Below are 14292 nucleotides of genomic sequence, written 5' to 3'. Positions count from 1 at the left end.
GTCCTGCCCACGATCCTGTATGCAAAGAAACAGTCTGATATCCAATCACGCATTTTGGCTTCAAATAAGTGATAAGAGCGCCCTCAACATTGAAGGCTGCAGCATGTTGGTCATGCGAAAGCTTCATTCATCATTGGTGCCAATGGAAGCGAAGAAGCTCCCAATGGAGGTGGTGAAGAACCACCAATTGAAGAAGAAGCTAACGTTTGAACCATTTGTATGCTGCTATTTGGGTAGCCCATGTCGTAGTCAATCTGCAATCGATTCCAAAGCGAGGATTGTGATAGAAAAAGCAAAGAACCCAGCCCACTTTTGTGATGGACGACGATTGAGGGAGATGGGGAAACAGACTGCAAGAGAGAATCTGCAACGAGGAACGATGATTTTTTGTAGTTTTGTATTGTAATGGCAATCAAAAGTGCGCAAATGCGCAAGTCGTGGTTGTGCCGACGGGCATATTTTCTGTAAGAAACAGTGCTTCAAATGATAATAGAAGCTTGCAACAATTCTGGCCATTTGTGAGTGCATGGGAGAGGGGGGCACCGTCAATCATGAATCGAGGCACCTTTCTTTGTCTTCTTTCGCAAGTACTGCACCTTTCTTCCCAAGCTCAGGCTTCGGAATCCATTGCTCTTCATAGGCAAGCCTCGGGATCGGAATCTATAGCGCATCAAGTGCCAAGCTGCACATTGCAGCCAAATTATCCGAGTGATGATGGTCGAGGGCAGACACGATAATGCCCATCATGGTGTCCACGAATTCTCTCATTTGGGCGCAAGAAATATGGAGAGGAGACGGGTAGACGCAGGTGCTCTTGAGAGCCCCTTGCTGGATGCTGTCGAAGATGGCGATACTGGGTCCTACTTTGTCAGTCAAATTCGGATGCAACAAGCGAAGCAAAAATCGAGCAAGAGATTGAGCGATTGAATGTAGAGGCTACTACAGGAATTAAACTAAGGAAGAAGAAATAGGAGGCAACGAGGAGGAGGGAGGGCATCGAAATGGGAGATGTAATGGCCAGCAAGATGACAGGCTTTCTGTAGGTCTTTTGCTGAACCTACATCGTCCACAAGTCGAATCATATCATTCCACAACCAGTGTTATAGCCGCCATGGATTTCTTCACAGATTCTCTACTATTATGACCCTGCAATCACAAGCTTAGCATACTATCACCCAATCTATCGGGTGTTGTGAATGGGACACAAGGACTTGAAGGGCGATGAAGAGCAGATCCTTCTGCTAAGAATGGAGATCACTGTTGAGACACACTTGCCCTCAGACAATCAATGATCGGAATTTTTATAACCTATACACACCCATTCTATAAATTTTGAGATGATTAAAGTATCCCTTATGTATGAAAATTTCCACTTTTTGGATTAAAAAACCCCTTATGTATATATATTTTCCATAAATCCATAAAAATATAAAACCCCTTCTGTTGATTGCACGTGCCAGCTTACATATCTCTTAGTGACCCCCCCAAGGATATGTGGTGGCAAACAACATGTGCTTGATTACATGCATTTCTTTAGAGGTGGGAAAAACCATGCTAACTATGTATGATGATTTGGCAAGCCCATGAGGTGACCATTTCTGACTTGGTATGATGTGTCAAGAGGGTTTTCTATTGCTGAAATCATACTTAGGCATAGTAGCCCACATCAACCACCATGATGATTGAAGCTAGCCATGCCCACCATCAGGATGGTTATAACTATTTAGCTAAAACCAATCATGTCAATTCCATTTTTTGAAGCATCCTAGAGCTTAATGGGTATTGCATCTTAAAATTAATACCAAGATCTTCAAATAAAATATGTTTTTTATGTCTTTAAAATTAAAGGCAACCTTGAATCCCAACCTAAATTTCTCAATTTTAGTTGGCAAAAAAAGCCATACAAATCAAGTTTTGTGAGTAGTGGTAGTATTAAGTGGTATGTGAAAGAGGCTTCGAAGCAAAAAAAAAAGTGCATTGGGCTTTTAAATGATAGTTTTAGCCTGAAGGAAAAAGCTTCGTACAATAATATCCATAAAAATCTGCTCAACTCACTTAATTAGGCCAACTCAATTGACCTTTTAAAATAATCACACATGTCAATTCACAAAGGGGAACTATAGCACTACCTTCAATGAGAAAGTGCTTTACTATCAACATCATAAAAGAGAAAATGTTTATATATTACGAATTATATCACAATAGGCCAAAGACCCCATAAAATAGACTCACCATTTGATATGTGGCTAGACAAAAACCATTTCACATTTGGCAATACAAAAAAAGAGCTCCTTTAGCTACTCAACTTTTTTTCTAATTGATTCAAAGGCCTACAAATTAAAGTGGAAAAAACTCCCAAATGAAGAGGTCCAACGTCTCATTGACAAGTGCATCAGAGCTGATATAAACTCATTAAAAATAAACCTCCATGAGGATTCAAAGACCCTACAGGCTTCAACTTTATAAGGCCCAATGCCCTACCAATGATAGGAATTGGAGTGTGTCTACCATTTTTTAGTCGTGGGAAAGCAACGCCACCACTCTATAAGAAAGTAAGTATAAGAAGAGGAACAAGTGGACTTGAGGCATACTTGCCAGGTTGCTAGAGTTGGAGTATGGAGAAAAGGTTGGAGAAACTACTTCCTCCAGCTCTCATTTCACGTCATGCTCCTTTGGTCCTAGTACCTGCACTTGAGTTGTGAGAAAACGGCTCTTCCTTCACTTGGCACAATGGCTTTACTGGATCTTGAGTCACAAGATGAGCACAAGATCTCTGGCTCTAGTTTAGAAAGTAGACTTAAATAAATTGACAGAAGAAGAAACTAGTTACTTCTCATGATGAAGGAAAGGGGGGTACTGCTATTGGATTGGAGTTCTCTCTCACTATAGTGTAGGTGTGCTACATGTTGTAACAACTGCCCAGACAGATGGTTAATGCTCAAATGCCTAATGTAGGGACATGAATTTTCATCTATCTATATGTGCCCCCCAAATTTTGCTACAAACAGAAAGACAATGTGGGATTCTCTTGTTGTTGTAGAAGGCAGTTGTTTTGACCTTGGAGACTTTAATGTGGTAGAAAGGAAAAGAGATAGATGGTTGGAAAAGGGGACAGTAATTAGGGGAAGAATTCAAAGGCCAACTTCAATTAGTTGACTCTGATTTAGATGGTGATTTCAATGGTGTAATGGTCAGGTTGGTGAATTTAGGAGGGAGGCTAGACTTGATAGATTTTATGTTTCCCATGGACTATTGAGTAGCATGAGCTCTATAAAGACTCAAGAACACTCATCTTTTGCAATGTCAAATCATGAACTAGTTTTCCTCTATTATGATTTTGGTTTTGGCCAAGGATGCTCTTCTTGGTTTAAAGCACACCTAAAGCTTTTCACCTTAAGAGAGTTCAAGCTATGGTTAAAGTAGTCTAGGAAATTGCCTTCTCTGAAAACGTCCGGACCAGTTGTAGATTCATGGGTAGTTGCTATAGAGAATACACAAATTATGCTCAAAACTTCCAAGAAGAATAGGGGGAAATTTAGAGCTCAGAGGATGGACAAAATTCAAGAAAAGACAAAGAGGTTAGGAGCCCTAGCTAGATAGGAAGATATGCATGCACAGGCTGCACTGTTAGAAGTAAGGAAGGATCTTAGAAGATAGGAACATCTGAGGCTAAATGAGACTAAGGCGTACTTCAAAGATTGGTGGGTAGGGAAGTTGGATAGACCAACTAAATAAAATTTTTCAAATGCTTAAGAAGCAAGAGAGAAAATGAAAAAGCTCCTTTGCTCAAGAGGGCTAACAAACACCACCAAGGAAGAGAACATTAATCTTATTCGAAGTCACTTCCAAGATTTTCTCTCTTATTTGATTATACCAGATGAGGAGGGGTAGAGGGCTAGAGAATTATGCCAAGCTGTGAGAGAAGCACTCTGTAGAGATTTGATATGGCCTTTCTTGATAGACCTCTCTCCTTGGAAGAACTGCAAGCCTACTATCATTGTTATGGGGCTAACGGGAAAAAATCCTAAAGAGGATGGCTTGTCCATTGAGTTTTATAAGGAATTTTGGGATGTGGTTGGGCCTTACCTTCTTCTATTGTGGCAAGAAAGTGTAAAAACTGGAGCTCTGTCCTCACACATTATTAAGCTCATTCCCAAAGAAGGCCCTAAGGATGAACTTAGAAATTAGAGGCCCTTGACTATGCTCAATTGTAGCTATAAGATCTTTTCCAAAGCTTTGGCTCTCAGGGTTCAAAAGAAAATGAATGTGTGGATATTATAGGAACAAAAGGATTCATTAAGGGTAGACACCTTCTTGAGGCCATTATCAATATTTGGGAGGGCAGTGAATATGCCAAAGAAACTAAACAACGTATCTGCCTCCTCAAATTTGACTTAGACAAGGCTCATGATAGACTAGAGTGGACTTCCTCATTCAGTCCTTGTAGGATATGGGGTTGGGTCCCTTTGTTGTTTCTTATGTGAAACTCCTACTCACTAATGCTGCTACTAAAATCTATATCAATGGAGACATGAGTCAATAATTTCCATTAAAGAGGATGCCCCCTTGCTTTTGCAATTGCAGTAGATACCTTAGCGTGGCTGCTCAAATGCTAGGTTAAGGAAGAAGGACTTAGAGGCATAAAAATGGCCTCTGGCAAACACCTAGTCTACCAGAAATTTGCTGATGACACCAACCTTACACCTAGAAACACATCACAAGATGGGGAGTGTACTATGAAATGTCTGAAAAAAAATTGTAAGGCCTTTGGTTCTAGAGTAATCACTCAAAGACTGGATATACTACCCTCAAGGGGGGTGAACAGGAAATAAAGGAGCTAGGATGCCATAATATTAATAAGGGTACTATTTTTAGGCTGCTTGGAATCCCCATGGGCTTTGACATATCTATGAAGCAAAGGTAGGATAATTTTCGGAGCCATCTCATGCTCAAGGTGCTGCAATCCTTTATATGTAAGAAATTTTTTACCCTCCTATATAGTAGACGTGAGTTAGCACTTGACACTGAGGGTGGGAGCCAGAGAAGCGGCCGAGCTTCTGACTCCCTCAACACTTCCACCCCTTCTCCCTATATCTTGATCATCTCCTTTTCCTTCCCCCGCCCTGCCTCCACCACAATCGTTTGAACAGTTCCCTTGTCGTGCGATACTTCTACTGCCGTTTGCATTTGCATTTACAAAACACGACCTAGCTACTCCATGGAAGGTCGGCTAAGCTAACTACACAATATTATCAGATCTGTAGAAAAGTCCCGCAACTTCAAGTTTGCAATTCTGAGGGGACTCACCAATGGTGACTGGGTAAGTCCTCTTTGGGTTTCCGTTGGCACCAGCATGTGAGAGGAGGGCGTATTGAAGCTGGTAGAATCTATGAATTGGATGCAACAGCGACAATAGAAATACGTAGAGGCAACTTTTGTGTATGAGTGGGTAAGGCTTTACGATGTAGATGGTGCGTTAAGGATGAGGATATTTTTGAAGGGAGAAACGTAGTAGTCGAAAGCTATTGGCTTTAGTTAGTCAATCTCCACGGCGATTGAATGTCCGTGATACGATTGTGTATAGGGTATGCAAGAGGAGGCAACAACCTGGATGGATTGAAAGTTGATTGATGCAGGGATAAAAGATTCTACAAAACGGTAATGATACAAGATACATACAATTGCTGAACATATTGTGGAGAGATATAAACAGATTTCAATCGCTCTGGCCATTATCCAACGATTCAAGTTTCGGTCCACCCAAAGATGCTCAAGAGTCTGCTCCTATATCATCATCATCATCATCATCATCCGATAGAGCTTGCTGAATTTCAAATTCCAAAATGATGCTAGGCATATCAAGCGACACTGGATAAGCGTGTCACCCGAAAGCTGCATCAAGCTCACTACTTCTTGTAAAAAGAAGAATGCTCAGCAACCCATACACCTTCGATGCTGAAGTTTCCATTCCAAGTGCGAGATGCAATTTCGACTTAGTAGTTACATGCTCCACGACGGAAAGGCTGCGGGGTGCAAAACTAGTTTTTTTTTTTTAAGGAAAAAAAAAGTAAAAAAACGCTTTGTGCATTCAAAAACCAAGTAATGATGGTCTTAAGTGATTGTACAATGCTAATGATTCGTTATCACCCACAACAAAGGAATCATGGAAGTACAATCTTGATTGTTTTGGATGAATTTGTCATTCTGCTGCATGAATCGATTATCGCTAGCTAATTCTTCAGGTTTCTGCTCTTCTCTGCTCTTGAATCGAACGATTGCATCCACAGCATTGCATTCTCTGCTTCTTCGGTAAGTACGATCTTCATTGTTTTGGATGAATTTGTCATTCTGCTGCATGAATCGCTAATTCTTCTTCAGGTTTCTGCTCTTCTCTGCTGTTGAATCGAACGATTGCATCCACAGCATTGCATTCTCTGCTTCTTCTAACTCCTCGCAGAATTGGATGCGGCAAATTTGCGCGTGGATATGGCAGTAGTGGCGAGGAATTTCACTTGCAAGTATTGAATCTCCCTGTCATCGTCGTAATCGTAGTACTACGAGTACGAAAGTGGCGTACAAATAACCCATCGGTACGCTTGTCCAGACCTCAAAGATTTTGCCGTCCTTTGTTTAATGCTGCAGGCAAGAACATAAGCGCAGTGATTTGTTCTCCGTTTGAATTTAATGGGAAGAAAGTTACTCTCCGTTTAAATTTAATGCACGATACCTGAGAAGCTCGGACAGAGACCGAGGTGCAGAGACAGTCTACAATATATTGTACAATTCAAATGAAGCAAACGCACATCGACCGTTAAAGTGACGAGCGTTCTTGTTGCAGCAGCAGCACAGCAGTACCGGCGTGGAGGAGGGGACGCAGCGCAAGCTCGCAAGGAAGCCATTCTCATCAGACGGGATCCAAATGCGACAGCAAGATAGCTCGGATTTTCGCTGCTGCTTGTCGAAGCTGAAGCAGTAATGCGGAAGGATTCCTGCACTTCGTGTAAGTTCTTCGTGTAATTCAAGGAGGAGCTCCATGACACCAAAGAATGCAGAGCAAATGTTGAGTGTGCGGTTCGTGTAGCTAATGTTATGGCTGCTTAGCCTTGCCTACCTGCTTCCTGCTTGGCAACATTTCAACTGCGAGGCCATGTAGCTAGCGATGGCGGACGATCGGGCTTTCCTGCTCCTAGAACATCGTGTGCGTTTTTTATAGATTCTTTTGAAGCGGCATGCGGATTTCATCTGTTTCGAAACTTTCGATACCCCGGCAGCATTCTAACAACGTAATCTTCTAACAACGCTGCGGTGAAACGACAAGTTCCGTTTTATTTTACATTATTATGGCTTTTAGCATGCATACCGCGGTGATTCAGAAGAAGAACCTTTGGCATTTTTTTGACACCTTGAACGTGAAGACTCGTTCGATGCTGCCGGTTGCAGAATCACGTACGCCGAACCACTCGTCTCAAAATAGTTGTTGTGTAGGGATGATATTGCGCCGTGGAAGCTTTCGCTTCCAAGGACATGGGATTCCGTATCATGATTAACTCATCGCTGAGCATAAAGATGGTCTCGCAAGTGTGTTTCCATTAAGGTTTTGAGAATGTACCTCAAAGACGCGGATTAATCATTCGCCAACAATGTAGATTCGGCCCTTAGAATCCTGTGAGAAATATTTATAAAGATTGCGCTGTGCAAGGTCGAATCGACGATGAAATTTACTTGATTGCGTCATTTGTCCAGGTTGCATGTTTTCCAAATGATCGTATGCGAACTTGATTCGTGACATTCTCTATCCGATCAGCTCAGTAACGCCGGTCTATTTTGCTTTAATTTTACGGGATAGATCGGTATCGTGGTTTGAGAGGAGGTGTGTGTATAGATACGGGTCTTTTTGAAAACTAATAATGGACAAATGTACTGAATGTAAGTCTCTTTTGTTGCGACATTCTAAGCAAGGTTCCTCACAGGGATTGCAGATGCACAGTTGAAGGCGCAATTGAAACACTTCTAAAACACAGGGATATGTATTATTGACTCTCGAAGCCACAATGCCAAGCGGGAATTTCACCCGCCTGTGTCAACCTCATGATGAATATTTCTGATGCAACAACATGATATACAATGGAGCGATGGTGGCTAGGGAACCGATATTGGTGTGCCTGCAATGTCCCCTCTGCTGCAATCTCATCAATGAGGCCACCACAATCTCTGAGTGCCTCCATACGTGTACGTTGAATTCTGTGACTGTTTGAATTTTAGCTTTGATTTGATCGATACGGCAAAATATCTAGCTACTAGCAGCTAAAACACGCTTAATGAGACAAAAAGCCGCCCTCCTGTTGGAAAGGTAGCCGTAGCATGTATGAGCTTCGCATGATGACACTGGTAAACTGGCCTCTTATATAATCACTCTTTGTACAGTGCAAAGAACACACATTCTTACGAAGCAGCTCTCATTTCTCGTTTTTGCCTGATCGTGGTATTAAAGATCCTAGCATATACAAGAGAATATCTAATTGAGTGACAAACAAAAGGCAAAATTCAGTAATTTATGTTTGCGTCTGATGATCCTAGTATACAAAAGGGAATAACTGATTGAAGGTAACGACGTTTCAAAGCACAGAGAGTAAACTTTTTGTGCAGGGAGCAACAGCGCAGGGTTGAGGCTGTTGAAACTTGACACAGTCGATCCTAGCTATAGAGATCAGGCTCATCTCAGCTGTTCGCATCATGATGCCAATGGCTGTAGCCAAGTTGCAGCCTGCCTGCAGCAGTAGGTGCTTAACACTGGGGAAACATCTTCCATGAGAGACACAGAGAGAGAGAGAGAGAGAGAGAGAGAGAGAGAGAGAGAGAGAGAGAGAGATGTGATAACTAACAAATATCAATTGAAAAGTGCTCGTGTGGTGTTCTGTATGGATGAGGCCCCTCCTCGCCACCTGTACTTGCAGGACTTCAAAATGCAGTTTTCGCTCATATCTTCTCATGGCTTCTTTCTCTCCTTACTGAGCTCAGTAGAAACATAGTTCCTTGTAATTGGATCGATGTATGATTCACTTGATGTGAAAAATATGCCTGAAACCTGATTGTAGTCAATATTTCAAAGCATTGGCATAGGTAATCCTGGTCAAATGTCTGTTCTCATCAGCTGAATCATGCCAAAGGCAGTCCTCATCTAGGAGACTGCCTGCTGCAAGTGGGTCTTTTCTTCCCCAAGGACTTCTATTAATTATGACTGAATACATCAATACCAGGGGTAACTCCTGTGATTAACAATATCCCAAAAGCTAATTACATATAACCTGGATGAAAATGAAAATGTCTCAGCCAATCAAGTGTGTGAATGTGCCACAAGTGTGTGTGAAAAGAATCTTCCATTGTGATCCCAGTCCCTCATGAAAGAAGCTCTCCTAGCTTGAGCCTTGTGGAGTGAGCCCTGATGGCCATGAGTGTGTATCATGTCATGCCATATGATGCAGACAGAATGAGATGACACAAGTGAGATTTTTTGGGGGGAATTTGAAAAATTATGATTGATCCCTAGTATTAGTCTTGGTTCTTGCCATGTCTTGTTGACCAATGTGTTATGCCAGTACCCATCAGATGGTGGGACTCCCAGTGTCGAGGGGTAAGTAGCAGAACTGGTTCGCTTACTTGCCATAAATAATTGCCTAACAGCCCACCCATCTGCCCAATCTTTTTCTGAAGATCTGTCACCCTTCTATGGTTATTGTCCAGCAACTCTCTCGCTTCCTGCATCAATTGTGATGCCACAAAGAATCTAATTGGTTGAGCATGGGCCTGCAAAAGGAACATACCATGGATATACTAAGCCTTGCTTGGACTTGTCGAGGTCGACACTCTTGCAACTTGGGCCAAGCTTCCTCCAATATTGAACGAGTAGCTTCTCTACCCAGCATCCCATAGATGGCCAGCCTTGTGGACCATCCCAACGGCAATTCCTTGAGTTCTTAGAAGCCTCCCTTAGGGATATTTCTCCCTCTCATGGATGTCATCCACAGACGTTCTCATAACATATGTTACTGTTCAGGTGTGCTTCATATGGTGAACTGAGACACTATCTAGAATTACATTCCAGAAGCATATGCATTTTTCCCTGAAGTTTTTTTAAAGCGTAACAGTCAAATGAACCATCAATACTTTGTACTAAGGCCTGTAACCAAGCTAATACTATGAGGAAATGACAACATGACAGCCCCATTGTAGTTGCGTGAGGGTTCATACTCTTGCGAAGGTATTATCTGAGGCCAAATTCCACTGGTGCAAGGTGCGAATATGGTGTGCTTGTACGTCTTCATGCGATAATGGTGCAACCTTCTTGGTACGGTCACGTGTCTTCTTATTACTTAGTGCAACCCATGAATAGAACAGAAAATAGAGAGGTTAATGAACAGATCATGCTACTCATACTAAATCAAAGCAACATGGACATCAACAAATGACTACAGAGAGCACCAGCTTCTATGTTTCTATAACCGTAAACCAAGACTACTTCCCTAGGGGGTCCAGGGTCACACTCCAAACTCCTGAGTACAAGGTTCACTAACTCTGGTAAGCTCATAGCTCAAGCCTCTCTCTGTTGGAATGGTCACCTCCCCATCTGTAAGCCCCCATATGAGGAGAGCATGGGGAGGTAGACCTGGAAATATTGGGGCTGCCACATGGGCAGCACATGAGCTGCCATGTGGGCAGCTGTCAAGACAAAGGGCAGGCCATGAACCTGCAATTGGAGGCGCAGCATGGTGACCTGTTTGGGCAGGCTTGTGCACAGGGTTATTGCTTGCAGCAGGTCCTAAACAAGGTGCGGACCTGTACGGCTGTACGGCTGCATGGCAGGGGTATATGGGCAGGCATAAGGCCTGCAATAGGCGCAGGAAGGGGCAAACGCAACAGCCCAAAAGGGGCTGCCAAAGGCCCTTTTATAGGGCTGGTTGGACCAGCCAACCAAGTCGGTTTGTGACAGACCAGGTCGGCCAGTCTGGGCGGCCCAAACAGACCTAGGGTCGGCCCTACCAGGTCGGTCCATTTCAGGGGCCGGCCCAAACAGACCTAGGGGTCGGCCCTACCAGGTCGGTCCATTTCAGGGGCCGGCCCAAACAGACCTAGGGGTCGGCCCTACCAGGTCGGTCCATTTCAGGGCCCCTTGGGCCTATAAAAGAGGAGGCATTGGGCCTCATTCAATAATCACTTGGAGCAGCCCTCAGGACAGCAGACAGGAGCAGCAAAGGGGCAGCCTTAGGCCTACATTCAGGAGGACAAGGTGACCTAGGAGAAGCTGCAGACTGAGCTAGAGTGGCCTGGACAGCAAGGTGGAAGGGATCTAGACAAAGAGTCTACACATGCTCGAGGTGGAGCACACGGGCTCAGAGATCTAGAAGTGCTAGGCTTGTAGTGGAAGGACCTTTTCGTATTGAATCCTGTCCTAGTTTCTAGACCGACAGAAATATAAAGTGTTGCTTCTATATTTGTCTCTGAGCATTGTCTATTTACTAGCTTGCACATCTATGCACATAAGTTAAGAAGTTTGTGATTCCACACCCCACGCACATTGTGTGAGCTCCTGGGCATTTCTATCAGTCTTCCGCTGTGCGTACCCTCTGTTGGGTCATTTCTAACACTCTCCTCTCACACTCTCCACTATTCTCTCCTAGTATGAATGAATGTATCCCCATCCCTTTTAAAATGCCTCAAGCCGTGAGAGCTAAGGCTAGAGAAGTTCTTATGACTCGAAAGTACACCCTACCAACAGCCATACCCTACCACCCCTTCCAAGCAAAAAAAGATGTGAACATGCTTGAGCACGCAAATTGAGGAAGGGCGTGCAATATGAACCCTCTGAGCAGACAGATTGAGAAAGGGAGAGGGGTAAGAGATTGAGCTTCAATGGAGCAAGGGACAGCAAGAACATCATGAGGGGCAAGAGAGCATGCAAGGAGAGAGATGCAAGAATGATGCAGAGAAAGAGAAGGAACCTGTGTCACCTGCAACGGTTAGCTGCTAAACAAATGTCATGTGCATGGATCATATCTGACATGTGTTTAGGCACATAGGACTAGATTTGATAGCCTAGGGAGGCTAGGGGCTAGGCAAGCGGTTCTTATGTTGGGTTGCAAGGCAACAGACAAGTTAGGGTTCTTGCTATTCTTAGCGGCATTGTGCTAGAGCCTATATAAGAGGCCCAGGGGTTCAATTTCCATTCACGCAAGTCAGAGCGTAGTATTCTTCAAATCTCCTTGTGGTTCTCTGCGTTCTCCTATTGACTTTGAGCACACTTCTAGTCATCCTTATCCTTCTTCCATGGTGATTGTCACCTCTCCTTCAAATCCGTTTGTCCACCACCCATGCATTGATGGCCTCAAGTCCTAAGTGTGTGAATCTTTGGTGGCGATTTGATGGCAACATATGACATGAGGGCCGAAGTGGCCTAAAGCACCCTCATCTTGCCCTTGAATGCTAATATCATTGATCCAAACATCCAATGTAGCGCAAGCTGGTTGTTAGAGGATTCCTTCTAGGAAATGAGCCCACGAAGGATTTCTTCAAGAAGCAAATTCAAAGGTGTACGTCCTACAAAGGTAGTGATTGTAGGGGAGGGAGACGCTTCACTGGCTTGGTGTCTTCTGTACCATAGTTATTCCCTTGTTAGGTGGAGAGGAGAGTCACTTCTATATGCTGTTCGGGAAGGTTGGAGACTCGTCAATTTACTAGTTCAGAAACCAATCCAGGATGTTGTTCTCCACAGATGGATGTAGTGATGGCAACTGGTTATTGGCCATCATTCTCTTGTTGAGGAAAGATCATGGCAACTCTGGTTGCATGATGTTTGCCCCCATCAACACTTACTATGGGATCTAGGCAAGTGAGATGCTGCCCCGTGGAGGATAGTGCTGGTTTTTTAGTACATTGTTTGTAATGCCAGGAGATCACGGATTCAGGATCTGTAGTAGTCTCCCACCAAGAGTACTTTGAGAAAGATATGATGTCACCTCTCCAATCTATAATTACTTTTGGACACATCTACAGAAATCCTATAAGAAGAGATAGATTTCCATGTTCTTTTGGCTCTTTTAGCATCAAGGTCCAAAGGATCTGTCTGGGTATTGCTCTTTTATTTTGCAGAATTAGGAGAGGTGATTTCTTGATCACTTGAGAATGGATGCCTCGCTTACACAATCCAGACCACGGATGTATTATGAGAGAGCAGACGTATACATTGCACCCAGGATTGCACCCAGGATTTGTAGGGGATACCCCTACGTTGTTCGCCAAGATGCGGTGCCTCTTACTTCTTTCACATGCACCTCTTTTCCATTTGACTCAGCATGGGAGATCATTGCTATTCTGATAGCCTGACAGATTTGGAGACCCACTTGCACAGAGGCCATCGACGATTCTCACAGTTATCCAGCTCAGTCTCTTTGTGTTACATGAGGGAGTGAGGTCATGGAGGACTTTTCTTTTCACACCCACCCACCAGATCCTCATGGCATTTTGATGCACCTGACTAGCTACGTTGCTTTCATTTTCCTAGCCAGAATATGTGTAATTATCCTTGGAATGCTTTGTTGATCGCTGGGGCTCTTCCAGTCTTTGACGTATTTGGTCATGAAGTCTCTTTTTTGTTTTTTTGCTTTTTCAATAAAGTAAGTCATGGTGCTATGTTGGGCAACATAGGAATCATAAATCCCCCTTCTCTGACCACCTTTATATTGCTGAGGGCAGGTATTGTTTGCCCAAAGTGGTTGCCTTAGGTGTACCTCTTCGCAATTGCTATGTTTCCTTTGTTGATGCACATTGATGCCTTGGTTTCACACACACACATACACATCTGTGTGTATAGATTTATGTAGGGACAATGTGTATATGTATATCTATGTAGGTATATACATAGATACTTACTATGTAGGCATATGTGCACATTCATTTATTGTTGAATTTTTGGGGCTCGAGTTATATATGTATGTATATACATAGATACTTCCTATGTAGACATGCGTGCACATTCATTTATTGTTGAATTTTTGGGGCCCAAGTTATAAGTTGCAATTTTTACATGCATAAAACTAACTTATTTGCTACAGTTTGCAGAGATTGCATATATCAACAGCTAGAGGACGGTCAGACAACCTGCTGCCCAAGATGTTATGTCAACCTTTGTTGTTCACCTCTTGAAAAATTGAGGTAGGATGTGGAAAGTCTCGTGCAATACATATCATTGATTTTATGATTTAAAAGCTTTTTCAGATGCAAAAAAGTTGGCGGAATTTG

General features: G+C 43.2%; 1 protein-coding gene across 1 annotated transcript in view; it reads left to right on the top strand.

Annotated features, from left to right (window-relative positions):
• Window positions 1-8065: 8065 nt before the first annotated feature.
• Window positions 8066-14292, top strand: part of LOC147892484 (E3 ubiquitin protein ligase DRIP2-like) — a 40107-nt gene continuing 33880 nt past the window's right edge. Inside the window, exons 1-2 of the mRNA XM_087387408.1 lie at window positions 8066-8229; window positions 14106-14205. Coding sequence (XP_087243534.1) covers window positions 8115-8229; window positions 14106-14205 — 215 coding nt within the window. The 5' untranslated portion in view covers window positions 8066-8114. The remainder of the gene's footprint in view (window positions 8230-14105; window positions 14206-14292) is intronic.

This window comes from Dipteris shenzhenensis, chromosome 16 (assembly GCF_047967505.1).
Source record: "Dipteris shenzhenensis isolate YYH24624 ecotype China chromosome 16, Dip_SZ_1.0, whole genome shotgun sequence".
In the NCBI taxonomy this organism is placed as follows: domain Eukaryota; kingdom Viridiplantae; phylum Streptophyta; class Polypodiopsida; order Gleicheniales; family Dipteridaceae; genus Dipteris; species Dipteris shenzhenensis.
Note: the sequence above shows the minus strand (reverse complement) of the source record. Positions and strands in the feature narration are given on the sequence as shown.